Raw genomic sequence first — 27,411 nt, 5'->3', positions numbered from 1 at the left:
AGTGTATCCTACAAGAAATGGGCTTGGTAAATCCAATGGGTACACTCTAACATTCTGGATAAGGGTAAACTAGTCTCTTTCCCACTATATTAGTTTACTTTAGTGAGTTCAGCATGCAGTTTAGTAATAGGCCATACTTGTATACTCAATGTAGTCACAGGATGTGACAGAAGCATATCAGGAACAGAGGCAGGGATAGGCTGACAGATGTTCTCCTGCTAAAGTGAGATACTGCCTTGCCTCCTTGCCAAAGCTAGGTCAGGTTTTCCAGCTGCTATTTCAAAGACAGACCTCATGGCAAGGAAATGGTGATGATGGGACAGTAGGTTGGCATATTGTTGTGACTAATCTGCATAAACAATTGTAGACAGAGCATCCACTCTGTAATTGCTGGGTCAGTGATGCAAGATTTGACCATGGGGTAGAGCCCTCATGTTGTCCAGAGGGACAACTTAAATCTAGATAATCTTCAGCAAGAGATGTAATAGCTCCAAATTTCTCCAACAGGTAGATCCCAGATTCTGGTATCTGAGGCACTTTAGCCTCCAAACTCAAGTACAAGAAGAGGGCCAGAAGGTCTCTGAGGAAGTGTGCAGGGTGTCAAAGGAGATCCTGAATTTTCTCTCCTGCACCATATCTGAATTGTCCAGGTCTTTCTTCTGCTCTTCCTTCAGGAGAATTAATTCTTCTCTTCTTCAACTGGTGAGGTTGCTAACGAAGGCTTCAGGGAACTAGAGATATATAGGTTTGAGGATCTGTTTTATGAATTTGGATCTTTTCTCATAAAGCCTAAGAACTAGGCTAAATCAGTGATTTAGCTCTGATTTCAGGGGCCCAATTTCCTGGTACTATATTCTATACTCTAAGTAACACATCTCATAAGTCCAAGTCCCAAGTTGTGGGGTTGGGTTGGTGCATGAGGTTCTACTCTGGAGATGATTGTGACACATGAAGGCCAGAAGAATTTGGAGCTAAATGTGAAGGCACAGCGATGCCACTCTAAAAGGGGAGCTCCTGTCACAGGCACAAATGGGAGCCAGGGTGGGGGTGGGGTTATAAACCGAGCAAGTATAGGCTAGTCAACCTAGGGAGATTTCAGCAGTGCCTAGTGGAGAAGTATGGCCTGACTGGGCTAAAATCTAGCAGCTGCGACTGGCTATGGAGGTTTTTCCAGCCAGGAAGCCAGGCTAATTTTGCCTCCTTTGCAGAGTCTTAGTTCTCGGACAGAAGAAAATCATATATAAAGAAACCGGATTTACCTTGAAAACAAGGTACAAGGCAGAGAGAAACGAGGAATATGAAGGATAAAACAGGGAGTGAGTCCTGGGTTTCCCTGCCATGCCCTACAAAGAGACCACAGCTCTTCAATTTTTGGTTTACACAGATCTCTAAACTCTCCCACCTTAGTATGACCAGACCAGTTCTTCAATATTCTTGAAGTATTATTCCTTCCTAAGTCCCCCAGAATTCCCAGGTCACATCTCAACCTTCACTTCAAGCTTATCTGAGATAGCAGTGTCTTAGGCTGGGGCTAAAGGGAAACTGTGTAGTAACTCGTGTTATATAACCCAAGGTACAATCCCTTTTCCTTTACCTACTACCTCCTACTCCTTTCTTTCTCTCTTTATCCCAAATCGGTCTGGGCTCCTGTTTTCTAGGCCAACACCCTAGGTTAGTAGTAACATAAAGCAAATGTCAGGAGCACAAGAGCCACATAAAGTACACACAATGATAGGAGATAGGAATATGGTGATGGAAAACTGTAAGCTCAAGACCTTATGGGTATGCTTGGGAGCTGGGAACTGCAGCAACATTGCTCCAAAAGAGAAACAAATTAGTCATTCACTCCAACAAGGAGTTGGAGAAAAAAACAGGAAGACCAAACTTATAAGCTGAGGAGTAGGGGGAACAAAAAGAGATGGGGATAATACAGGAAATACTATTCTCTTCCTAAGAAGGAGAACCATTATCATGTTTGTACAAAGCCCAGCAGTCATGTGATGGGAAAGGGAGAGGTTTAATTAATGTTTTGGTGATGATGCTGAAAAAAGTGACAGAACAGTGATGATGGTGACCATGGATGTAAATCCCTGAGTTGCCACACGGATAGAGCAGCCAGGCTGCAGCCAAGAGTAAAGTTTGTCACAACAAGGAGTATGTCCCAAGAGGGACACTGGTGGGTGGTTCAGAGACACCAGGTTGTCAACACAGTGGAAGACAGAGGCAGAGTCAGTGTCAGAACTCAGAGGTTAAGTGTCTGGAGGTGACATGATGAGGGGGAATGACATTGAGTCAGAAGCAAACGTACCGTTAGTCGGATGCTTTGCAAACGACACAGAAAATCGTTTTACGGCCGGGACAAACAAGAGCTCTGGGGAGAAAAGACATCATGGGGATTATACCCACCCCTGCCCCCACCCTCTGCTCTGGAATTTGCCCACAATATACTCTGTTCTTTACAGTTAGTATATGATCTGTTCCCACCCCACCCCCTAGATTCCTGACTACTACCTTTTGATCTTCTCCTTTGGTATAATCTCCTTGTAGGAATCTGTGTGTCATTTCTACCACAGTACGACCCCACAAACAACCCTAATTTCACCACAACATTCTCTTTCTGGTCATTTGGAAATAAAACCTGTGTAAAAACTTTCCTCCCTTCCCCCAATCTCTTTCCATATCATCTTTCCTGCCTTGACTGAGCAACTTCCCCATCCCTGATTTCCTAGATTTTAATTAAGATTCCACTGCATTCTTCCTGACCACGGATCATCCTCCTTGGTCCTTGCTCCTATAGGCCAGAATCCAGGAAAGAATATAAAGGTGAAATAAATTGATGTAGCAGGGCTGTATGTGGGAGATTATGAAGGGATAAGCATAAATAAGTAGTATTTGTATGGTGAGAGGGAATGCAAATGGAGGGGTGCATGGGGTCTTGGTTCCTTCTCCCCTCTATAATTGATGAAGAAAACTTGCTATAAGGCCAGAGTCAGTGCCACTTTAAATATGAATAGTTCTTGAGCTGTGTCTGCGCTGGGGGACAAGTGAAAAAAAGAGTTGCCCCCCAAACCCACCCACATACCATCTCGGTGCTTGAGACTGGCAGGTGGTAGCTTTTTGCCATGGCTGCGGGCGTAGTCCTGAAGATTCGGAGCGCTGGAGGAGCCACCCAGCACTGTGGTGCTGAACAGCCCTGTGCACTGTGAGCCTGCAAGGCCGGGAGTGCATTAGTAGCCACACAAAGCTGCAATTACCACACAGAAGTACACATAACTTCACATGACAACATCAAGACACATACATATAGCTACTCAGAGCCACCACCATGTGGCCACTTCTCATAACCACAAACAGATTTCACTATTGTCCATAGTCGCACCGGGCAAGCAAGGTAGGGATTCTGCCAAAGATCTATATACTAGATACAAGAGGCCTCTACAAATACAATGTTAGTCATATTAGGGGACTCAAAGCTACTGAAAGGCATAGACTGTTTTCCAGGTGCCTCTTAGGAATGCTAAAAGAATAGGTAGATCTCTCTAGATCTCCCTAGATTTAATTCAGTGCTCCTTACCCTGGATATAGAGTTTGAAGAATTGAGAAATATAATACTTTATAGACTTACAAGGAAAGAACTTTGATTGAAACTAGAGACTAGGTTTTGAGCACTCAGCCCAAATTTCAAGTTCATGTAAGTTTCAATCCCTCCTAAATTTTTCATCCAACATTCCCTTCCTTCTATCTCTCTTCAGGCCTTTTTTACGTTTCCCAAGAAAAGAAGTACGAGACTCACTGAATTTTTAAAGCTGGAAGGGACTTAAAGATTATCCAGTACAATCTCTTCATGTTAGAGGTGAAGAAACTGAGAGTCAAAAGGGATCTCATTTACTCAAGGTCATATAGTTTGTTAGGAGCTAAGCTAGACTAGAGTCCAGGTCTCCTGATTCTGAAGATCAGTTGTGTTCAGTTAGAAAAGACATAATTATTTTTTTCATCAAGAAGAAACAGAGCATTGTTTCTGAAGTGAAGATGGACACAAATTAAAGGCATGTGAAGAGTCAGGTGACTGCATGCAGCACATGCCTACTGTGTGCTGAGGACCCTATTAAGAACGAGGACCTGATAAACACGAACAATGAAAAAGCCATGTTTTTCTGATCTCAAACATTTATTGTCTCATAAGCCCTATCTCAAAGCCAGATGCCTACACACATCAGTTCAAAGAAAGCAAAGGGAACTCTACTGCCAGAGGAGTAAATAAAACTTAAAAAATCTCTGAAGCAAATAAACCAGTCAATGTTCCAGATATTATTGAGAGTAGGGTTGAGACTCCAAAGTCCCCTCTCCTACTGTAGCTCACAAGGACAGAGTGGGAGGAAAGAGACAAGATTGACCCCTAAGTTTCAGGAGTTGCATCTCTCCTTCCAAATCCATCTTAGCCAAGGCCTTGGCTTTGGCTTGGGAACTTAATATAGCAGAGATGGATAGAATGGAAAGGAGGTCAGCTTCCTTTGAGCCCACAAAGAAGGTGTCATGGTTTCAGGGGTCCCAGCATTTCAAAGCTACCATAAAAATCAAGAAGCTTAGATGGCTAATAATCTCTGTCCTGGAATTCAAGATTGCTGCTCTATGCAGCACCTTCTCCTACTTTTCATGTGTAAACAGGCTCTAGAATGGGGCTCAAATAAAGCTTGTTAAATATGTCTACTTTTCTTCACAGAAGCTGAAACTAGCAGACTTTATCCCAGACCACCCGAGCTTTGTTCTATATTTACTTCCTCCCCTAATAATTTTCTGGTGCCGTCCTGCCAATCTTGCCCTGTCCAGTCCTTGGATCATCTCAGAGGGTAGTGTCTAGGTTACCACCACCCTTGTTCTTGACAGCACTCCTACTCAACTGGGCCTGACACACCTATCCTCATTTTCAGCCTACTTGAAACCTATTCGTTACTGAAACTTCTAGGAAGAGAAGTCTGTGTCACAGATCCATCAATTTGCCATTTATTTTCCAGGCCCCAAACCATCTACCTCATCTCAGGGATCTAGAAGGCAACCTACTTCCATAAAACTAGCCAGGAAAGTTACCAAAACCTTTCTCCCCCTTGCTGGTCCAAATGCTGATTATGTTTAGGCCAAGAAATTGCCAAGGACAAAATTAACAGAAAAATGAAAGGAGCTAAATGGAGTGAATAATAGGACAAGATAGAAAGAGCCCGAGAACCAAGTCCAGACGCCACACAATTGTCTCTAACTGCCAGTTTACTTACTGGCTCACAAGACACTGTATTCAAAGATAGCCCCTCCCAAGGACCACTCCCCGCTCCCAAAGAATACAATACCCTCTGAGGCTTGGTCCTTCCTGCAGTCTGTGTTCTTAGGAAAGGTTGAATGATGTTCTCCACCCCTCTCCAGGAATCAAAAAAATCAAGAGACATTCCCTCAAAGTCCTGAGAGAAGCCTCTGCCACTACACCAGTCTCAGATTTGTCCCTCAATTTTCAGGAAGGAAGGAAAAAAAATTACAGGATTAGGAGAGGATGAAAGAGCCATGGAGGTAGGAGGGGCCTAAGCAGGGATACAATAAACACAGGTCTCAGAGGAAGACATGGCACAAGTTGTCCAAATGAGGAATATGACACTTATGAGGAGGTCACAAGTACATCTATTTATAGTTTTGTCTCTGGTAACTCTGAAGTATCAGAGTCTCCATGACCCCTTAAGGTTGGGGCTAGACTGGGAGGACAGATAAGGAATGAGAGGGGAAGCCAGAAAAAAGTCCTTCAGCCAGAGAAATGGGAGTTGGTATAAAAAAACAAAAGACAAACACCTTCCTGGAATGGAAACAATCATCTGGGTTCAAAGTTCACACCTAAACATGGCTTCTCCCAATTCATCCTCCCTAGCCCCACCGACAATTCCACAGACTGAAATGACCCCAACACCCATGACTAAGGTTTCCCACAATAAAACCCTGAGGAACAGACAGACACACCTCCCCAACAACAACAGGTGAGATGCTGGAAGACCATACCTAGGCCACTCTGCTTCATCTCCGTTGGTGGCCGTGCAGATGAAAAGAGCCGGTAGCCACCAGGCCTCGAGGATGAAGTCTCAGAAAGCACCTGGAGAAAAAGGACTCTGTATTACCATTTTGGCACCTCAACCAAGAAGTCTAAAACCCTGGTCCTGAATTCCTGCCCCTATAAAGCCAAGCAATGTCAGAAAGTCTGGAAGAATCAAAAGATTTTTATGGGGGAAGAAGAATGAAAAGGGAATGAAGAATGTACTTCGCAGAGGGAACTGTACAGGGAATCCCATACCAGAAGGCACTTGTATTTCCAAGATGCCTGTCCCCATTGCCCTTTTATCCCAAATCTGAGAAATCATTATTCAACTATTTTCAGTTCTCAGCAGAGCAGTATTCCTTAATCTTATCTATCCCTCCATGGGACTCAGAAAGCCAATCACAATAGCTGAGTAACAATAAGAAGTAAAGTCTGGCTACCCTCTCTTCCTTCCGTGGGACAACTGTGGTTATGGCAACCACACTCAGTTTCTTATCTGAACCAAGAGGCCCTCCCCTCCATGTCTGGAGATGTGAAACAGATTTCTAAAAAGGCTACGAGGGCCTAATCACACAAACCCCAACATACACACCCTCCAACCCCCAGATAATGTTCTGAGTCCCTAGGTCCCAAAAGGCAAAGTTAGAGGCAGGAAAGGAAGATGAAGTAGGGAGGGACACCTGTGTGCAGGATGCCAGGTGAGTGGTGGACACAGCCCGGGGCTGTAGGCCGATGGCTGGGGAAGGCCGGGGGAGGTCTCCTGACCTCCTGCGGCGCCGTCCCCGCAAGGGGATGAGGTCCAGGTTCCCCGTGCACTGCATGTTCATGACCTGCAATCAGACCGGGTGGAAAGCCGGTCACGGCTCCTTTAACTCCCAGGCTCCCAAAAGCCCCAGTGAGGCAGAGCTAGTTATAGACCTGGAGAGGATCATTACTTAGGGCACAGCTGCTATGAAGGTCACAGATCTATATTCTAAAACTGTCCAAAAATATGAGATGACAAGAGCAGAAGAAGGGATGGGGGAAGGGTTGTAGTCAATAAGGATAAAACTACCAATGCCTATACCTATAGAATAAGGAGAGGAAATATTAATATTAAAAGGCTGTGTGACCAAGGAGTAAAGAGACGATTTTCTTACAAAACTGAGGAATATATCTTGGGCTACCATCATCCTGGATAAGCCATGGTATAAGTAACACTAGGAACTAAAAGGAAGGAATGTGGTTACAACAGGAAGCTTCCCTATAGTCCTGAAATAAAAAAGCCAACTCCTCAAGTCTGAGAGATGATACACAGAGGGCTCTGCTTTGCCCATGTCTCTTGACTGCTTAAACCAGAAAAGTGGGGGTTAAGCCCAACAGTGCCAGAGAGACTGGCAGACGATGTGAATGGGGAAGACATTCAGATGTGGAAAAGCATTTTATTGATGGAAGATTATACATCATTCTGTCTATTTGATCTAGTCACATGAGTCTGCAGGGTACTAGTATATTATGGATACTAAGTTAACTTATACATCAAAGGGAAAATGATGCATACCACACTTAAAGAAGCTCTGAGTAGTCACAACATCAAATCTATCTTAAAATAATCAGGAAGAAAAAATAAGCCCAAAACAGAGTTCAGTTTATCTTTTCAACTTTCTCCAAAATCTGAACTGTAAACCTCTGGCTGAACCTATGTAAGCTAGTTGCAAATTCTTCTGAGCTAGTCCTAAAATGAAAGATCAATTCCTTTAAGACAGAGAGCTGGTACAAAGCCAGGTGAACAGATTTGTCTGTCAAAGCAGGACCCAAATCAGACAGTCAGAGTCACTGAGACAGGGATAATTCATGGGGTCAAAAAGAGTGTCATTGGGCCCAAGAGGAAAAGACTCTGCAGGAAAAAACCAGGAACAAAAACTCCAGCACAGTTAGCTGGATACAAGGTAACATTTACAACAGTTCCTTCCTCTAGGCTAGAGAATTGGAACCAGGCCTAGAGGCAGACACAGGCCCAGGTCCATAGATCTCCTCATCAGAACAGAGGGTAAGACAGAGAGACCTTCATTCTTTATTTCCTTTCTGGAATGAATACCGATAACTCTAAAGGAATGAAATTAGAGCGCTATATAATTGCTCCTGTTTGAGCTATAGTTTTTAACCCAAGGGAACAAAGAGATGGAGACAGCCTGGCCTTTAATATCAATTGTTATTATTATAGCTACTGTTTACTGAGCATCTATATGGTGGATATTGCTTGTGTTTCATAGACAAAAAAAACTTGAGGCTTGGAGAAGTTACCTGACCAAGGTCACACAGCTTCTAAATATCAGCCTGGGAGTTTAGCCCAGAGTTCATGCTATTTCTACTATATTTCCTTTTAAAGAACAGCCTTTTCAAATTCATCCAAAGGCCTCCTCCTCATTATCATCTCTTAAAATCCTATCTCTCGGCACCTCTCACTGATATCTCCTGAATCTCAGAGGTAGCAACCAACTTAAAGGAGCTTTATTGGGAGACCAGCTATGAAACGGAGATTAAATAAAACATATCCATCAGGGGCAGAAGGACTCTGCTTAAGGTGCCAAGAATCCCCCCAAGGGGATTCAGAGGATTCATGGATATTGTCCTATGAGCAATTCCACCACTTCTTTCTCCCAAGCCCCTCCTATTACCTCCATGGAGCCGGCTTTTCGGTTACGAATGAGGGGTGATCTCCTTGGGAGGCCAGGGCCCTCAGGGGGCTGAGGTGAAGTCTGCAATGCCCGGTCTGGCTCATCCGATGCCTTCCCTGGGCACAGGTTCTCCATGCTGCCTTGGTCTGCTTTCATCTCTTCATTCTACCCAACAACAAGCACAGATTCAAGAGGAGTTAATGGCCTCCAGCCTCCTAATCCTAGACCCCCAACCCTCTTACCTCCCTGTACTGTTTTCAAGTTTCCCACCACTTGGTTCCTAAATCCTCTAATCTAAAACCCCAGCACTCCAACCCACCTCAGAAGAAGCTGGACGGAATCCATAGCCAGTTGGGGCATTGCCTTCTTCCTCAACACCTTTCACTCCAGGGCTGAAGTGTAGCTCCACATGGAACCGCTCCTCTGATAAGGGATCCTATGGGGCATCAACAGATGAAGGGGCAGTTGGAAAAGCTGAATATGGTGGTGGAAGACCAGGCAGGGACAACAGAGAAGAACTCAAGAGGATATATCCTCCCAGGGATGAGGTTCCAGTATCTTACTCCACTTTGGGGCTGATCTATCGTAAGCTTCCCCTTAACTATAGTCTAGTGTTAAAGGTTCCTCATTACCTCACTTCTACCATTTGTGATCCACCACCCCACACAACTTTCTAGCCTCCAGTTCTACAACTCTTTCCATCCATCTCTCACAGTAATTCAGTTTTGCTACAGTACATACAGCAGCACAGTTAAAGATACCTTTGTGAAGCCAGATGAAAAACGTATAATAATGTTTGAGTGAAAAAGACTCATTATAACATCATCCCGAATTCTATACCCTCCCTAATGCAGAGCTATGTTGTCTGATATCTCTCTGGCTCAACACCATCCCAAAACACTTTTTTTGTTCCAGTAGGAATCTCCTGGATGCTCTGTGACATGCTGTCCTTGGGTGTCACACCTAGCTGAATTCTACAAATTATAAGGATATGAAAGTTTCTAAGATGAGAAGGAGGAGAAAGAAGGGGCACCCTCCTTACCCTCCCCCCCCGTTGGGTAATGCTCCTCACCCGTGTGTTGTCCTCATAAAGCATGATGACAATCTGGGTCATATAGTTGAGCTCTGAAATGGCACTAAGATAAGCCAAAGCTCGCTGCCATTGTGCATCCTGGGTCTCCTACCGAACAAAAGAAGATGAAAGTCAATGACCAAGGACCAGGAAGTCAGGGAAGGGGCAGGGAGACAAAGAGAGTACAGAAGGCTTGTAATAAAAAGCAGGAAGAAGAGAGTAAAAGAATGCTTGGAATAAATGTTCATACGTTGAAGGAAGGAGGATCCTTACATCAAGAAGTCCCCCATAACGGAATACACTGAGTAGGGAATGGACATGGCTTTCACTGGTGAAATAGAGACGTGTTCGAACATGGCGACCTGGGGAGAGCACCCCTCGAGAGTACCTAAGATAAGAGCTAAGTCATTCACACTGTTAGATAATTTTCTTCCCACCCTTCCACAAACTCTTTCCTCCCAACTCAAAGACTGCTTTCCTTTCTATCCCAGGATCCCTTCTATTCTTGGTTCCCCAAGCTGTACCAGCCTGGATTCCCCCCAGGGCTCCCTGATATGCCCCTCCCTCCATCCAGCACCCCTCCCAGCCCTCCCTCACAGGGGATGCAGCTTGTTGACAGACTCATCCTCGTGGGTTCTCTGCAGGTCAAGTAGTATCTTCCGCAACAGTGGAAGACAGAAGCCCACAGCAATTTCCAGTTTCTCCTCCCGACTGATCCCGTATTCCTAGGGGCCACAGGCCAGGAATGAGTACGTCGATGAATCTTGTTTCCCTCTTGCCTCATACTCCCAGGCCCAAGATGATGCTTGTCTTCACCTCAGGTCTAGAGTTTCTTTCATATCCACCACATCCCCCCTCTCCAGGTGTCTCCTCAGTTAGCCTCTTGCACTTACTCAGAGCCAGAGTGAACCCTGACAAATATAGCAACTCAACTAATTCTTTCTCTAAGTTTTCTTTCCCTGGTTCCCACACCATCCCTCCTTTCTGCTTTTCTCCCCTTCCTTTCCCAGTGCCCCAGGCTATGAGACACACCTGGGGAATGACCACATCAGCCAGTGCCTTAGAGAGACGTAGTAACTCTGCTGTGCCTTGAAGTCCCAGACTCCCATTGTGCTGCACATCATACTTGACACAGTCATAGATGTCAGGGATCTTACTGATATCATAGCGCCCACTCTTCTGTCGAAAGTCACGCTCCAGCTTGCTCCAACGCTGTAGCATGAGCTCTAGAGTCTCACTGTGGTAGAGTTGCAGGTCTGGAAGGAAGACAGACAGTCAGAAAGAACCAAAGATTTTACCTTCAACAAAAGACCCTAAAAAATCTGCAGTAGAATCAGAGAGATGAGGATTCCTTGTTTCAGACACTTAGAAGAGGGCACAGGAGTGCCTGAGTAACCCATCCATACCTGAAACCTTGAAGGGAAGATAGTACTATTCATACCCACCTACAGACTTGGGGTCCTGCATCCTTTCCCGGATCTGATGAGTGAGGTTTTCAATCAGGGCAAATACCTGATCACAGACCTTTACAGGATTCTGGATGATAGCCATGGAGTTGAGGAGGGAAGTGCTTCCAGTGGGAGCGAGCTATGAGCAACAGAGAGATGAAAAGCAAAACAGGCTCTGTGCTGATTATGCAGAATCCTGTGAGCCTATTACAGAAACTGTCTGCCAGTAAGATCTGTTTGCAGGCTCACTCTAATGAGGATTCTTGGGCTACAGGGCAGACCACCAGTTCCAAGATGAGAGGATTGCTCAAACACACAGTCATCTAAGGAGGGTTGAGGATAAAAGCCTTAGAATCCAGAGGAAATAAGATAAACCTAGGTTCTTTTATTGGGGGTTCTAAAATATACATGGAAAATACTGAGGAATAAAGATTAGACCAACCCCTCACAATCCCTACACAAGGTTTTCATGAGTGGGTAACAGAGATAACAAAATCTTATTCCTCTAAACAAAATGTTAGCTTGAACCTACAGCAGAGGTCTTGCCTCAGAACTAGATTCCAGCTCAAGCTTTCAGGACAGTGACAGTCAATGAAGAATGGGGAAGTGAAAAGAGGATTATGGGTGGAATACACATATTCAACCTAGGTCCTCACAAGTCCCATTTTTGCTAGCAAAAAGAAGCAAGAGAGAAAGAAAAAGTGCTTTAGCTTTTGAATTTGACACTGATTGGAAAATAAGAGAGCAAGGTCCTGTCCTTATTAAGTCCTGCTCAGAGAAAAATACAAAAAATGCCATTCTCCAGACAATGTGCTCAGCTACTTAGCTCATTGAAGAACCCATCAGAAATGGTTATACCATATTGTGAATAGACTTAACTAAATATACTTAATACACTGAACTATACACTTTAAAATGATTCAAGTGGGGGGCACCTGGCTGGCTCAGTCGGTAGAGCAGTCAACTCTTGACCTTGAGGTTGTGAGTTTGAACCCCATGCTGAGTGTACAGATAACTCAAAAAAAAAAAAATCTTAAAAAAAAGATTCAAGGGGTACTACAGCTTCTATAAAAATATACTTTCTTTAAAAAACAAATCCATCAGAAATGAGGAGCTATCAGTGGGAGGATAGTACAAAATCACTGTCTGGCATATGATTCCCAGTCAATCAAGGTCTGGATACACAGGAAAAAAAGATGACATTGGGTAATGGCATCCACTGTGATTACTACCGTGAGACAATACACTATAGCGGTGAACAGTCCAGGCTCTCAGGTTAGACTCTTTGGGTTAATACTAATTAGGTGACCTTGGAAAGGCTGCTTAAATTTTTCTGAAGTTAGGTTTTCTCATTTTTAAAATGGGGGAAAAGTAGTACAAGTCCACAGTTCTTATGGTGGATTAAATATGGTCATTAACTCTTTGTCACCTTCTCCTTGCCTACAATCTACACTGTGTACTGGCCCTGTGACTGCTTAACCAAACTAAACTAAACTAAACTAAACTAAACTAAACTAAACTAAACTAAACTAAAATAAAATAAAATAAAATAAAACAAAACCAAAAAGCAAAGTTACATTTTAGTAATTAAGTCTGGACATATACTTTAAAAGAGCTCGGGGGGTGCCTGGGTAGCTCATTCGGTTGAGCATCCGATTCTTGATTTTGGTTCAGGTCATAATCTCAGGGTCATGGGATCGAGCCCCATGTTATTAGGCTCTGTGCTGAGCATGGAGCCTGCTTAAGATTCTCTCTCTCTTTTGCTCCTCTCCCCTGCTTGAGTGCACTCTCTCTCTAAATTAAAAAACTGAAAATAAAAATTAAAGAGCTTGGAAGGAGGCACCTAGATGGCTCAGTCAGTAGAGTGTTTGGCTCTTGACCTCAGGGTTGTGAGTTTGAGCCCCATGTTGGGTGTAGAGGTTACTTAAAAATAAAATATTTTTTAAAAATATAAAAGAGCTTGGAAGCTTCTGCTTTTGGGATGTCCTAAGCTACCGTTTAAGAAGTCTGGCTACCATGCTAGAGAAACCACATGGAGAAAACATGTGGAGAGGAGAGGCTCTAAGACTATAGGTAGAGCATAAAGTGGGAGAGAACCCAGCTATGTTAGCAACCCAGTCAAGCCTTCAGATGGTTTCAGCCCCAACACATGGACAACATCTGGGCAGTTTTAGGAGAGACCCCAAGGAAGACCAGGTGAACCTAGAACTATGAGTAAGATAAAATGGATATTGTTTTAAGTTACTGAGTTTTAGGGTAGTTTTTTAAGTAGCAATAAATAACTGAAACATTATTTCATTCAAAATCTTTGGGACTGTTTTAGAATTGAGAATTTTTCAGACTTTAGAGTTAATATAGCACATAGTCATATGTTATATAATACCTCTAGCAGGACTGAGGGCATAACTAAACACATTTATGTTTCTGCAGCACAATGTATGACTATTTACACTAAACAAAGTAAATAGGAATTAGTAATAGTCTTTTTTTTTTAAGTTTATTTATTTATTTTGAGAGACAGTGCAAGCAGGGGAAGGACAGAGAGAGAGAGAGAGAGAGAGAGAGAAAGAGAGAGACAGACAGACAAACAGAATCCCAAGCAGAATTTGCACTGTCCATGTGGAGCTGGATGTGGGGCTTGAACCCATAGATTATGACCTGAGCTGAAATCAAGAGTCGGAGGCTAAACTGACTGAGCCACCTAGGAGCCCCAAGAATTAGAAATAGTCTTATCATGTCAGGTTTTGCTACCAAATGAATCTTGGTGCCTGATCTTTTTTATTTTTGAAATTATGAGTAAGAGATTATAGACCCATACTTAACTCAAAGGGTAAAGATTGAATGAGAAAATGTATGGAAAGCAGTGTCTACCATGTAGTAAGTACCATTATTGATCACTATTACTTAGAATTCTAGGAATCTGGGATGGCGGTACATTGGGCACAAAAATAGGGAGAGCCTGACCTGATCATAATCCTCAGGACCAAAGGGTGCATCCTGTTGCAAAATATGGTGCAGTCGAGCCTTCACCCGGTGCTGGCAGCTGCTCAAGGAATCGCCATCGCTGTCCAGTAGCCCATTCATGTTGGCACTCTTCACCATTTGTACCAAAATGGGTGTTAGCTCCCCTTCTAGAGCCAGAAGGCCCTGGAGGGGAAGCACAAAATCTATTAGTTTTCCTTCCAGTCTACTTCCCCTAAGCCTAAATGGTCTCAGAGATCAAATGAGAGCTGGTGTGGAGGCGAGGAGTACAGGTCAAGGTGCCTACGCCCACTTAATTATTCTCAGTTCATTCTCAGTGGTACAGAATGGGTCAGACACAAGCAAAAACTTCTCTGAGTCAGCACATAAACACCCTGACATTTCCCAACTAGTTCTCCAAACTCTTAGCTTCTCTATCTAATGGAAGCTGGGACTGTGAAAGAACTATAGTGTGCACCTTAGCAAAGGCAGCAGCAGTCATCTGGACACGGCCCTCATCAGAAGCATAGATCTTGAGATCATGGCGGAAAGTGCTATGGAGACGAAGCAGTCCACAACCAGGGAAGCCAGCATAGTCACCTGGGGGAGAAGGGGGAGGACCAAGAATGGACTGCTATACATACCCACATGGAAGAAAGAATGCTCCTTTCCCCCTTTAACTTTCCCATTGCCTCTGTCTCTCCATTCCCCCAATTTATTCTCTAATCATCTCATCCAAGCCCTGTTATTTGCCCCCCAGACACTCACCCTGTCCTCCAGGGTACATGCAGCGAAAAGCTCTTCCCAGCTCCTCAGCCTGAACACGGCCATCAGGAGTCAGTTCTCCACCCCACTTCAGTACCAGCAACAGAGAAGGGGATAGGGCCTCCCGCTGTGGATCTGCAGGAATAAGGGGAAGTGAATAGGTCTAGATCTAAGAAAAATAGCTGGGAGGGGGGGCAGCTGGGTGGCTCAGTCAGTTAAATGTCCAACTTCGGCTCAGGTCATGATCTTAAGATCTATGAGTTCAAGTGGCTTTGGGCTGTCTGCTGTCAGCACAGAGCCCACTTTGGATCCTCTGTCCCCTCTCTCTACCTGCCCCTCCCCCCCCCAAAATAAATAAACATTAAAAAAAAAAAAGAAAAGAAAAAAAAAGGAAAGTAGTGGGGACATCTAAATGTCAGGTCTTCTGAGGAGCCCAGAATGGTGATCTGGTGTAGAGGTCATCTAAAGGTTTTGCTTTTTATTATTTATTTCTATATTTTAATTTACAACCAAGTTAGTTAGCATATAGTACAATAATGTTTTCAGGTGTAGAATCCAGTGATTCATCTCCTACGTATAACACCCAGGGCTCATCCCAAGGGTTTTGTTTATTTTTTTAAGTTTATTTATTTTGAGAGAGAGAGAGAGGCAAGAGCGCAAGTGGGAGAGGTGCAGAGAGAGAGGGAGAGAGAGAATCCCAAGCAGGCTCCACATTGTCAGTGCAGAGCCTGATGTGGAGCTTGAACCCACAAACCGTGAAATCACGACTTGAGCTGAAATCAAGAGTCAGAGCACCCTCAGGTCATCTAAAGGTTTAAGAATAAGAGACTTGAGTGGTAATGGGAAGGGAGTATTATATCTTACCTTGCCCCTCATTAGTAGCTTTTACTCCATGAGGGTAGTAAGTCAACTGCACCTTCCGGTTGATGCCTGAGAAATGACCATACCTGCGGGATAAACTCAGTTTACTTTCTACCCCAGCACCTAGTTCTCACTGTCATTGGCTCCCCTCTCCTATCCCCTTTCTCACATCTCCAGCACAGACTTCAGCTGCTCTAGTTTCCCAGTCTTCTCCTCGATCTCACCACCTGGTTCTTTCTCCAGTTCAGCCAGTAACAGCCTTGTGATGTCCAGCACCTCCTGGAGGAAATAATAGGGTATCCATGAAGGAGACCAAGTCCTGGGCAGTTACCCTTTCATCCTGGTCTCTCATTGAGGCCCCTAATCCCATACCCACCTCGCTCCTCCCAGCCCAATTCACCACCTTACCTGTAGCTGCTCAGGCCGCTTCAGTTTTAATTTCCCTGTCTTGTAGCCACCATGTTTTTCAAACAGACTGAAAAATCTGAAGAAATAAGGAAAAGCTTCAGTATGGGGTGAGACAGTCAAAGCCTTTGGGAACTTCCCCATCCCCATCTCTCTCACAAAAACCTATTTGTCTAAACCAGGACATTCATCCTACCTTGGATGTGTCACCTCCATCTTCATTTTCTGCTTGGGAGTACGATCTCCATGACGGATAATTGCAATGACACAACGGAGTTCCATCCTAAGACAGGGAATGTCGTTAGAGCCTTTCCTCCAACCCACCCCACACCACCTCCCATCATTTCATCCTGCATGACATGTCAAAGAGCAGAGGAAAAACTGAGATTAAGAATATAGGCAGGGTTAAGGAAATTGCCTAGAAGATACCCAGCCTCCACTAGTCATATGGTATAGGGTCAGAAAGTAACCACTGGTCTGATTCAGGTGCCTTAAGTAAGTTACTCCAGATTTTATACTTTTGCTCACATAGTGCCAGATGTGGTAGGGACAATGGGAATGTCCTCAGCCTCTGTGGGGATGGACCATGGGATCTGGAACTGTGGAGCAAGCTCCCGCATGATGGTGTTCCTAGAAGGAAAAACATGAAGAAATGTATGAAAATGAATGAACCACAACTACACATATGAATAAAGCTCACAGAAATTAGCAAGTTGTAGAATATATTATATAAACTCTAAAAACATGCCCCCCAAAAAAGCCCCCATAGATGTATTAAAATATTAATAAATGCATGGGAATGACAAACACCAAATTAAGGATTGTGGTTACCTCTGGGTAGAAAGGGAAGGGATGTAATTAGCAAGGAGTATTCTTAATATTTTATTCAAGCCTGAGTGGCTCTGTCAGTTAAGTGTCTGACTTCTGCTCAGGTCATGATATCACAATTCATGAGTTCGAACCTCACATCAGGCTCTCTGCTGTCAGCACAGGGCCCACTTCAAAAAAAATTTTTTTAATGTTTATTTATCTTTGAGAGGCAGAGAGAGACAGAGAACCAGCAGGGGAGGAACAGAGAGAGAAGGAGACACAGAATCCGAAGCAGGCTCCAGGCTCTGAGCTGTCAGCACAGAGCCCGACGTGGGGCTCGAACCCACGAACTGCAAGATCATGACCTGAGCTGAAGTCAGTTGCTTAACCGACTGAGCCACCCAGGTGCCCCAGGGCCCACTTCAGATCCTCTGTCCCCCTCTCTTCTTGCCCCTCCCCTGCTTGCACTCTATCAAAATAAATAAACCTCAAAGAAAGATTTTATATCTAATGTTTTATTTATTTCTTTATTTATTTAGAAAGAGACAGAGTGTAAGCAGGGGAGGGGCAGACAGAGGGAGACACAGAAGCCGAAGCAGGCTCCAGGCTCTGAGCTGTCAGCACAGAGCCTGATGCGGGGCGCGAACTCTAGGACTGAGATCATGACCTGAGCTGAAGTCGGACACTTAACCCACTGAGCTACCCAGGTAACCCAGAAAGATTTTATATATGAAGATTTATGGTGAATACATGAATACTCACTATGTTCATTATTCCTTATACATTTTTATTTTTTTAACTTTTCAAAAATTCATGTATTTATTTTGAGAGAGAGAAAGAACTCACGCATGTGCACGAATGAACAGAGGAGGAGCAAACAGAGGCAGAGAGAGAAAGAGAGAGAGAGGGAGAGACAGAGAATCCCAAGCAAGTTCTGTGCTGTGAGTGTGGAGCCCAATGTGGTCCTTGATCTCATAAACCTTGAGATTATGACCTGAGCGAAAATCAAGAACTGGACATTTAACTGACAGAGCCACCCAGGTACCCCTCCTCGTACATTTTTAAATATTACATGGTAAATTTACTTTAAAATCAAGTTTTAAAACAGTATTACAGTATGAACACATTTAGTACTATAAATAGTTTGTTTATACACGGTAGAAAAAGACATATATGTAAAACTGCTAACAGTTTTAACTGGGGAGTACAGTGTTAGGAAGGCAAGAGGGCTTAGAAGCCCTTTTTTTATTTTCCTTTTTTCATTTTTTAATCCTTTTTATAATATTTAAAATAAAGCAAAAAGCTTTCTAACTCTCTTCTCTAAGCCCATTCTCCCCAGTCCAGACCACTGTGTCCTTACCCCAGGATCTTGGCACAGTCATCATAGTATTTCATCGAATTCTTGACAAAACTGAAGCCATTGACATCACACACAAAGGAGTGACCATTGGCACGAAGAAGGTCAAAACCACAAACTGTTTGCTGCAGTGGAAAGAAGCAAGATGAAAACAAGAGAGCCACTCTTTCTTCCAGACCCCTGCTCCTGTCCCTTTCCCTCACTCCACAGCACCATCCCAAGGGCCTTTCACTACCTTAAAAGCTACACAGACTTTCCTGGCCACCAGCTTTTCCATGGCAGTCAGCATGACTGGATATCGAATCTCTTTCCCTTCACTGTCTCGTTCGACCTTCCCATCGAGAGCTGGAGATTTTCTGGCTTCAGCATGGGCATAATCTGGCCCCACTGTATATACCTGCAGGTACATAGCATCACTGAGTATGCCCACCGCTCATCCTGCATATGAGAAGACAACACGAGCACTAGGTCTGTAAACTAGTTTCGGAAACAAAACAAAACAAAACAAAACAAAACAAAAAAACCCTGAGTATTAAGAACAAGGAGACTGACATTTTCCTTACTGGGCCCCACTAAAGTATCCTTATGAAGGTTTCTCTTTGGGACCCCAACACCATTTATTACCTAGTCCTCATTAAGAAATAACTTACAATATTATACCATTTTCCATGTTACCCTTGCCCTTGCTCTGATAGTAACCATGTAAATGTCTACTTCTCTTATTCATTATTTTCACCTGAATGTAAAAGCAAATCACATTCACTTTATTTTCTGTGACTTTCTCCATACACTTCCACTTGCTTCCCAAGCATCCCATCCCAACCCAGACATTTATCACTTCTTAAATCCCTGTATCCACCATAACCTTGACATCTGTGCCATCTGTTGGCATAAACTCCTCATAGATGTATGATCCTGTCTTTCGGACGCTGCTCTCAGGAGAGTAAACACTGCTTCGGCTGCCAATCTTCAGGAGGAAAAAGAAGAAAAAAATGTTGCCTTCACGTTGTCCCCAAATTCTCCAGCTCTTGTCCTTCCACCTATCTGACTTCCCCAAATGCTCAAATGTCTCCCATACCTTTCGGAAGAGGCGCTGACTTCCTCCTCCGGCTGAACTGGGGTAGTAGATGTAAACATTATGGTCCTCTGCACTCACTGGCTTCTCCACAAAGGGCTTGGGAAAGACAGCTCCATTTACCTCTACCTGGTCTTCACCTTCTATCAGGTTGCACTCTGAAGTAAAAGTATGTGGTCATTCCCAGGGTCGAGGATTGTAGAATACTTCCAACTCCCATTTCTCTGAGTGTTAATCTTCATAACCCTCAAATCTCTATAACCATATCTTAGTAATAGATATGGTAATATATGCTATATAAATATGATAATATCTACATAAGAGGTCTAAGTCTCTGTTTAAGGACCCATGGTTCTGACTCTACCCATTGCCCAATAACCAAAGCCTCACTTGGATAAGTAATACATGGAGATGTCCAGAAGATGGACAGCTGGGCTATGTTACAGAAAGCAAGGTGGGGCAGGACTGGACAAAGCGAGGTACTCACCTTCAGGCCGGGCAGGGTCACGATTGAGCACAGCATATCGAGGCAGATCAATACCTTCCTCCTGCAGGATCCGGTACACCTCCCTCCTGTCACCCCCAAATAAATTAGCTGGGGGAGGTGGGGAATGGTGAACAAGGGAAGAGGCTAGGGATTTCATTTGCTCAGGAATTGGGAGATACCAGGGTATAGAACTCGGGAAGGTATGATACAAAAATTAGGCATGTTTGTTTGACTCTGCCCCTCCCAGAGTGGGCTCTCTAAACAGGCATGATCTCAGGACTGCCCACCCCACCAATCAACAGAAAGCTATACCTATCCTGGATGTAATACTGCATAGCCAGGTCATTGATAAGAAAGGGGTTTCGAAGCTTGGAGTAAGCAACAGCTTTGTCCAGAGGAAATCCTGGGATAGAAAAAGGAAATAGATCAAAAAAAGAAAGTGAAAGAGACAGAGTGAGAAAACAGCAAGAGAGATAGAGGTATTAAAGCTAAAGTTGCCACTAAGCTTCTCTACCCATCCAACCCGTAACATCCTTCTGCCCAACTTCCCAAGTCTATAATATCCATCAGGAAAAAGTTAAAAAGATGTTATTTCTAGGGTCCTTCTAGAGACACACAACTCTGTCAGAGACCCTAACAGCTTTAGAACTGTCCTGAGGTTCAAATATGGGCTTTAAAATACCGCCAGCAACTCTTCCACAATACAGGGAAAGGAAACCCCTTTGCACTGTTCGCCAGTGTGTCAGGAAGAGCTGATGACCACTGTACTATTCGACAGTAAGAACCTCATTTCCCAGGCCAGCATTCCCAACACCATTCCTCCCACTTTCCTTCACAAACTCCAACCTTTGGAGTGGAAAGAGATGAGGCAGTGGCAAGATGGCCAGTTTTCCACAGGTTCATTGAGGATCACGTCTTCTCCCAGGATGATAACAGTTAGGTAGTCAAATCTGCAAAGTCGCTCTAGGATTTGGGTCATTGGCTTGGACTTGGATTTCTTGGTCATGGCACAGATGCCAACAATGATCTGAGGTTCAGGAGGCTATAGAGAGGAAGTACTGTCAGGAACTTAGAAACTTCCCACCTAGACCATCCCTATTTAGGGAACACTGTCTCATTTCCTTAGGGCATAGAGTTTCTTGCCAGACTTTGGAACTATGGGGCAAATGCTGTCTCCCAACTTAGGTCTAGATTGGAGTGCCTGTAGGGATTCCTACTGCCTAAAGAATAGGAGGCTTTCCACAGTAGGAAATGTGTGCTCAGGTAGGAGAGCTAGAGAACCAATAACCAGGACACAACAGGAGGAAGGCATAAAGGCAAGGGATTCAAAGATAGGTAATCTAACCAATCTCTACTGCCTCTCCTCTTAATCAAGATAGGGCCTGTTTATGACAGGGAGTCTACGCATTTGGAAAGGGCGGAGAAGTATCTCCAGCCAATGGAATCTCAACTCTCTATGACAGGGGTCCCAACACCAAGTTATGTCATTTTCCTTAGTCTTACCACTTCATCCTCCTCATCCTCAAGGAGCTCGCTGTCACTCTCTTCTGTCCTCATGCCTATTCCACGGGTGCCCAGCCCCTCATCTCCAGCTCCAAGGAAGAAGTGGGCCGTGGCACTCTCGCCCTCACTGGCCGGCAACGACCACATCCCCGCCGGAGCACCCACTCATCCCGCTCTGCAATGGAGGGCATCCCATTAGCTCAGAATCCAAACCCGCATGGCAATGGGTGGGGATGGGGCATAGGGAATGATAAAATAAGAGGGAACCACAAGGAGACTAGGGGGAACAGGAAACAAAGCTATCGTAAAAAGGAACAACAGGAAAGGAGGCACGTGGGCTATGACTTGACATGACTAAAGATCCATAAGAGAAAAGGTCTTCCTTTTCCTCCCTGCTCACTCCACCCCAACCATGAGACTGGTAAGAGGATCAGTAGGTTAACCCTTACAGTGCTGGCATGTCCCTGATTCTGCCAGCAGGAAACACCATTAACTCCAGCAGCAAGTGGAAAAGGCAGTTCCTCATGGAAGGCTGCTGTTGATTCCTACCAGAAGAGAAAGTTAGAGAGACATTTCCAACTTTGGATTCATTCCTAAACATTCCTATCCCTTCACCACCTTCCCACAGTAGTGTTGAACTCAGGGATTTAATTCAAGGGCAGAGGTAATGAGAGAGCACAGCTGCCTTTGACCTTAACCCTCATCTTCATTCCTACCAAGGATTAACTCAAAAAGAATTTATTGAGGGCACTCTATGTTCTAAGCATTATATCAAAACATTAAAATCCTCTATGTTCCCTGTTTCTCTTCCATGTGCTCCACTTTAAAAGACAGATGCCCAAGTCTAGAAAATCTGTCAAGGAAAGAGGTTTAGTGCTAACTGGGAGGTTGAGCATACAGGCATCCATACAACAGCCTCCAACCCATTCTCAAAATAAAGTTTCAGTTTTCTCTCTACCATCTCCTGGTACTACAGACCCAAGTTGGGTCTAGGCCAAGGTGTCAGTAGGAAAAAATTCTGCCTAGAGCCATAATTAGTGAAAATATCTTTTTTTTAAATGTTTATTTATGTTTGAGAATGAGAGAGACAGAGCATGAGTGGGGGAGGGGCAGGGAGAAAGGGAGACAACCGAAGCAGGTTCCAGGCTCTGAGCTGTCAGCACAGAGCCCAACTCGGGGCTCAAACTCACAAACTGCAAGATCATGACATGAGCGGAAGTCGGGTGCTCAACCAACCAAGCCACCCAGGCACCCTAATCAGTGAGAATATCTTAAGACTTATGCTTGGATTAGAATAATCCGGCAGTTCCATTTCTACATATACACATGTACAATAGTGGTTCTTAACCAATTGTGGTTCTGCTGGCCAGGGGACATTTGGTAGGAAGCACTTTTGGTCATCACAACTGGGAAGGTGCTATTGGTGTCTAATGAGTAGAGGCCAAGGATGCTGCTTAATAGTTTCAAATGCATAGGATGTTCCCCCACAATGAAGAATTATCAGTCCAAAATATCAGTAGTGCCGAGGTTGAGAATCTCTGCTGTAAAGAAACTCTCCCACATAACGTGCAAATATGTTCATAAACTCACTGTTGGTAATGGGAAAAACTGAAAACACAGAGGTCACAAGTAGAATGGATAAATACAGGGTAGAATATACAAATGATAGACTAACAGCAGTTTTAAAAAATGAATCAGGGGCAACTGTGTGAGTCGGTCAGTTAAGCGTCTGAGTCTTGGATGTGGCTCAGGTCATGATCTCACAGTTCATGAGTTTAAGCCCTACGTCGGGCTCTGTGCTGACAGCATGGAGCCTGCTTGGGGTTCTCTCTCCTTCTCTCTGCCCCTCCCCATCTCATGCTCACTCTTTCAAAAAAAGAAAAGATGTCTGTAATAATATGGACAGCTTCCAAATGCAAACTGCAGAAATACACGCATTGCAGTACAATTCAGTTTGCATAAATAAAAAATATTACATGTATTTATGACTGTATACATAATTAGTAGAGGTCTAAAAATATGGACTGAAAAGAAAAGCATCAAATTCATAATACTGGTTACCTCTGAGGACAGGGTAAAATGGAACTGAGAAGGATTTGAGTGGAACTTTACAACCTTATCTGTAATGTTTATTTCAATTTTTTAAAAATCTGAAACAAACACACAAAAGGTTAACATTTGTTAATACCAAATTGTGAGGATACATATACTATTTGTTTCCAAAAATAAAATTGAGTCACCCAGCAGCAATTTTTCACATTCTCCAAAAGTTCTCAGAAATACTAATGACTCTAATGAACACCACATTCTAAGAAAATGGATCATCTTAACAGACTTATAAAATAGTCTTCAACAATTACATTTTGTATTTTATTTTAAACCCTTACCATTCCCAGTGGGATTTGCAGCTTTGATTAGAAAATTATTGCTAACCTTTGTATAGACCTTGACCTCCCCAGTCTTTACCATCTGCTTGTCTCCACAGGCCGGTCACAACATTCTCCTTAAGACTTAACATTTCCAGTTGTGTACTGCAGGTCTTATACATATGCTTTATCTTTGAACCCCTTTTTAGTGACCTGACCCAATTTCCACGACCTGTATAGTTTAAGCAGGCAGAATTTTGTTGCACCCTTTATCCTTTATCTGAAGCAGGGGCTTTCCCTCATGTCTAAGATTCCTAACCCTTCACCCTTTTTTTCCACTAAGTCCTTCCTGATTTTCTACTGAATGTATATAGTCATTTTTCCTGAAAATCTTTTACAACTCTATAACAGGGGATGGTAACAGAATGGGGAAGAAGAGTCTGTTCACAGATCCTTTAAGGGGCTAAAGAGATACATAAAGGCCTAAATTTATAGTTAACAAAGCAAAAATAGAAGCCTGACAAAAACAGCTATGAAATAAGACAGGATTTATTTAAATGTACCTTTGAGAGAAGCTGGGATTTAATATGGTATTCCAAGAGCCATTCCCCTGTTTTCCAGGCCCTTCTTCCCATCCCCCTTTCCTTCAATACTTTGTTGCAAAAGGAAACTTCACACTCTACACTAGGCTAAAGCAATCTCACTCCCAAGGCCGAATCAATGCAAATGACGGAAAAAAGGGAGGATGGGAGGAGGGGAGAAGATAAGTAGGTGAGAAGAGAGGGTGGGGCAGAAGGGAGGGTAAACTGTGTAACTTCTTGGTCCCTTAGAATTTAGGGCTGTTTGCAGTAGTCCTCTAATTTCCTTAAACACCATGCACTTAATGGAGGGCACCATTACTGGTGAAGGGGACACACAGAGTCCAGGCAGGAATATTTTCAACACAGTAAAACTCCTCAGGCAACCAACACTAGCTCCTTCTCACCTTCCACAGTGGACCCCTAAATTCTTTCTGAATGCAGCGTTTAATCCTTCACACAGACCCTTCTTCTGACACGGATGAATTGGACTGAAGCCCTTGTTCTACCAACTTACTCATACTCCCTTCTTTCCCTAATTTGCAACAATGACTCTCCATGGACCCTCCCCCAACCACTCCAGACACTGCTGCCCCCTCCCCCATCACTGATCAACGAATCCAATTAATAATCCAAGTAATCCTCTCACTCAGTGATTCTCCAACATTAAACTGCCCTCCAAACCCGCAAATGAGTCACCACACTTGGTAACAATTTATATGGAACACTCAATGATCTCCCACAAAGACTGCCTTAGATCAATTCCGTCCTCACATTAGCTCTCTCCAGGGTACCCTCCTCTCTGTAACAACGCCTGCCTGCAGCTGATCCTCTCCAGAGTCGACTCCATTCCACCCCTCCTCACACAGACCTCCCCACCCTGACCCTCTCTCGGGCTGACTCCGCTCCTCACGCAGGACTCCCTCTTCCGCAAATCCTCACACCCCTCTGTTCTCTTGCTGACCCCCTCCGGTGTGTCTCCGGTGTGTCTCCTCACACAGCTCCCGGTCACGAATACTGCCCTCCGATGCGACTCCACCAGCCTTCGCCCTCCCCCGCCTACTCCGCCTTACTCTCCCTACGCAGACATTGAGGCCTCATCGAGGGCCTCCTCCCGAAGCCGCCCCCAGCCAGTACTAACCATGGCCCTCAGCACCTAGCAAGCCCACTCTATTCAGCCCACCCCCTCAGATACCGCCCCCAGCCCCCAGCCACTCCCCCACCGCCCCCGGCCCTCGCTCACCCGCCTCCCTGCGCTCGCGCAGCCGAACCTGCCGGCAGCGACACCTGACAGCAGCCCAATCAAAGCGCGGCTTCCCTGCGGTGTCACCAATCAGCGGAAGGCGCGCACCGGCAACAAAGTCAGGCTGCGTTGGCCCGCACTTCTGCGTGGAGGAGGGTGGCCCCTAGTGGCTGTGGGGAGGGAATGCAACCTGATGCTCGCCTTCCTCTGATTTCTGTGTCGCCACAGCCCAGAGGCTTGGTCTAGACAGAGACTTTCCAGTGAGACGAAGAGCAGAGAAGAAGCAAGATGCAGAAAAGAGGCACAATTTGTGCCATTGCACGTCCTGAGACAAACCAGGTTTTATGTTTGATTTTTATTTTTTATTTTTTTATTTTTAAAAATTTCTTAATGTTTATTTTTGTGAGAGATAGAGACAGAGCGCGAGCGGGGGCCGGGGGGGGGGCGGGGCAGAGAGAGAGAGAGGGAGACACGCAATGTGAAGCAGGCTCCAGGCTCTGAGCTGCCGGCACAGAGCCCAACGCAAGGCTTGAACCCAGGAACAGGGGAGATCATGACCTGAGCCAAAGTCGGATGCTTAACACCCTGAGCCACTCAGGCGCCCCTCTGTTTGATTTTTAAAACATAAGAGGTATGATATACTTAGAGAGTCAATAAATGTTGGTTGAAATGTTAACAGATGTAGAGGAGTGATGGGTAGACTGGAGACAAAAAGAGACAGAGAGAAACAAATCAGAAAGTTAAGGGAAAGAACAAAGACTTATTTATGGAGAAGACAAGAAAATGGATGTACATGGAACACTGGGCAATATGATTCCCATATCCACACTGGTTTGTTCTTTACCCTCCAGCCTTGGAACCAGACAAACCTGGATTTGAGTCCTGGTCTTACCTTTAATAGCTGTGCAGCTTTGGGCAAGTCACTGAACTTCCCTCAGCCTCCATTCCCTCATCTGTAAGAGAGTGTTTTAAAAATCTAATCATATGGTACTGGTTATATGAAAGCATTTTGTATATGTTTCCATTTTTATTATTATCTTTTCATCCTTACTTAGGTTTCCCTAGTCAAGACAATCCCAATTGCCCTGTTTCTTCTCTGCAACCTTAAGGAGCTTACCATTTTTTCAGTCAGGTGCCTCATTATACTAACCCTGAATGAGATAGGGATGATTCTAAGGGTTGTCCCTAAGGGAAATAGATACTTCCCTAGTTCGTGCTCAGGCTCATGTCCTCTCCACCACTCCAGCCCTTCAAACAAGTTATTAAAACATCATCTAGGTAATTAACTTATCTTCACGCCCCCCAGAAAAATGTAGACTCAGTCCCTGGTCAACCGTTGGAACAATCCAATTAAATGAAATAACACATACAAGAGTTTCTTATAATTATAAAGTGCTTTATAAATGTTAGTCTGGTTATTATTATCATTAAATAAATAAAATACATATACATATCAATTACTTCCTGTATGCCATAGGATAATTTTATAAAATGAGCATTAATACATTATGTGGCTGTCAGTGACTCACAGGGAATAAGAAAAGTGCACAAATACACATCTTTTCTCCGAGGAGCTATTACTCAAATTTGGACAACTGGTCTCCAAACTTGAGTGATTTCTCAGGCTGTCTTATTTTTCCTTCTCTAATTCTCTCTTCTTGTTCCCTACCTCTTTAATCTTAGTAACCACCCTCTCAATCAAATAACAACTCTCCTTCATTGGAAGATTATCTCCCTTCTTTATCTGGGTAAATATACA

At 44.1% G+C, this 27,411-nt stretch overlaps 1 protein-coding gene across 9 annotated transcripts in view; it reads right to left on the bottom strand.

Annotated features, from left to right (window-relative positions):
- Positions 1–22,049, bottom strand: part of PPIP5K1 (diphosphoinositol pentakisphosphate kinase 1) — a 39,541-nt gene extending 17,492 nt beyond the window's left edge. Inside the window, exons 1-28 of one of the 9 annotated variants that reach the window (XM_047075187.1) lie at positions 21,915–22,049; positions 21,466–21,640; positions 20,809–21,004; positions 20,275–20,365; positions 19,963–20,048; positions 19,479–19,633; positions 19,266–19,367; positions 18,636–18,797; positions 18,404–18,525; positions 16,762–16,863; positions 16,430–16,516; positions 16,237–16,312; positions 15,998–16,107; positions 15,832–15,914; positions 14,971–15,102; positions 14,681–14,802; positions 14,206–14,388; positions 11,239–11,380; positions 10,826–11,049; positions 10,415–10,518; positions 10,067–10,181; positions 9,794–9,901; positions 9,041–9,157; positions 8,722–8,886; positions 6,745–6,894; positions 6,031–6,121; positions 3,083–3,208; positions 2,309–2,371 (exon numbers count right to left, since the gene is read on the bottom strand). In XM_047075187.1, coding sequence (XP_046931143.1) covers positions 2,309–2,371; positions 3,083–3,208; positions 6,031–6,121; positions 6,745–6,894; positions 8,722–8,886; positions 9,041–9,157; positions 9,794–9,901; positions 10,067–10,181; positions 10,415–10,518; positions 10,826–11,049; positions 11,239–11,380; positions 14,206–14,388; positions 14,681–14,802; positions 14,971–15,102; positions 15,832–15,914; positions 15,998–16,107; positions 16,237–16,312; positions 16,430–16,516; positions 16,762–16,863; positions 18,404–18,525; positions 18,636–18,797; positions 19,266–19,367; positions 19,479–19,633; positions 19,963–20,048; positions 20,275–20,365; positions 20,809–21,004; positions 21,466–21,612 — 3,361 coding nt within the window. In that variant the 5' untranslated portion in view covers positions 21,613–21,640; positions 21,915–22,049. Of the gene's footprint in view, positions 1–2,308; positions 2,372–3,082; positions 3,209–6,030; positions 6,122–6,744; positions 6,895–8,721; positions 8,887–9,040; positions 9,158–9,793; positions 9,902–10,066; positions 10,182–10,390; positions 10,519–10,825; positions 11,050–11,238; positions 11,381–14,205; positions 14,389–14,680; positions 14,803–14,970; positions 15,103–15,831; positions 15,915–15,997; positions 16,108–16,236; positions 16,313–16,429; positions 16,517–16,761; positions 16,864–18,403; positions 18,526–18,635; positions 18,839–19,265; positions 19,368–19,478; positions 19,634–19,962; positions 20,049–20,274; positions 20,366–20,808; positions 21,005–21,465; positions 21,797–21,914 lie in introns of those variants that run through there. The other 8 variants (XM_047075185.1, XM_047075190.1, XM_047075189.1 and 5 more) reach the window with 8 other exon arrangements.
- Positions 22,050–27,411: the final 5,362 nt, after the last annotated feature.

The sequence above is a fragment of the Lynx rufus genome, unplaced genomic scaffold (genome assembly GCF_022079265.1).
Source record: "Lynx rufus isolate CCGP_SWC_20201006 ecotype Redwood Valley unplaced genomic scaffold, mLynRuf1.p SCAF_13, whole genome shotgun sequence".
Classification (NCBI taxonomy): domain Eukaryota; kingdom Metazoa; phylum Chordata; class Mammalia; order Carnivora; family Felidae; genus Lynx; species Lynx rufus.
The sequence above is the reverse complement of the archived record's forward strand: the minus strand, read 5'-3'. Positions and strand labels throughout refer to the sequence as shown.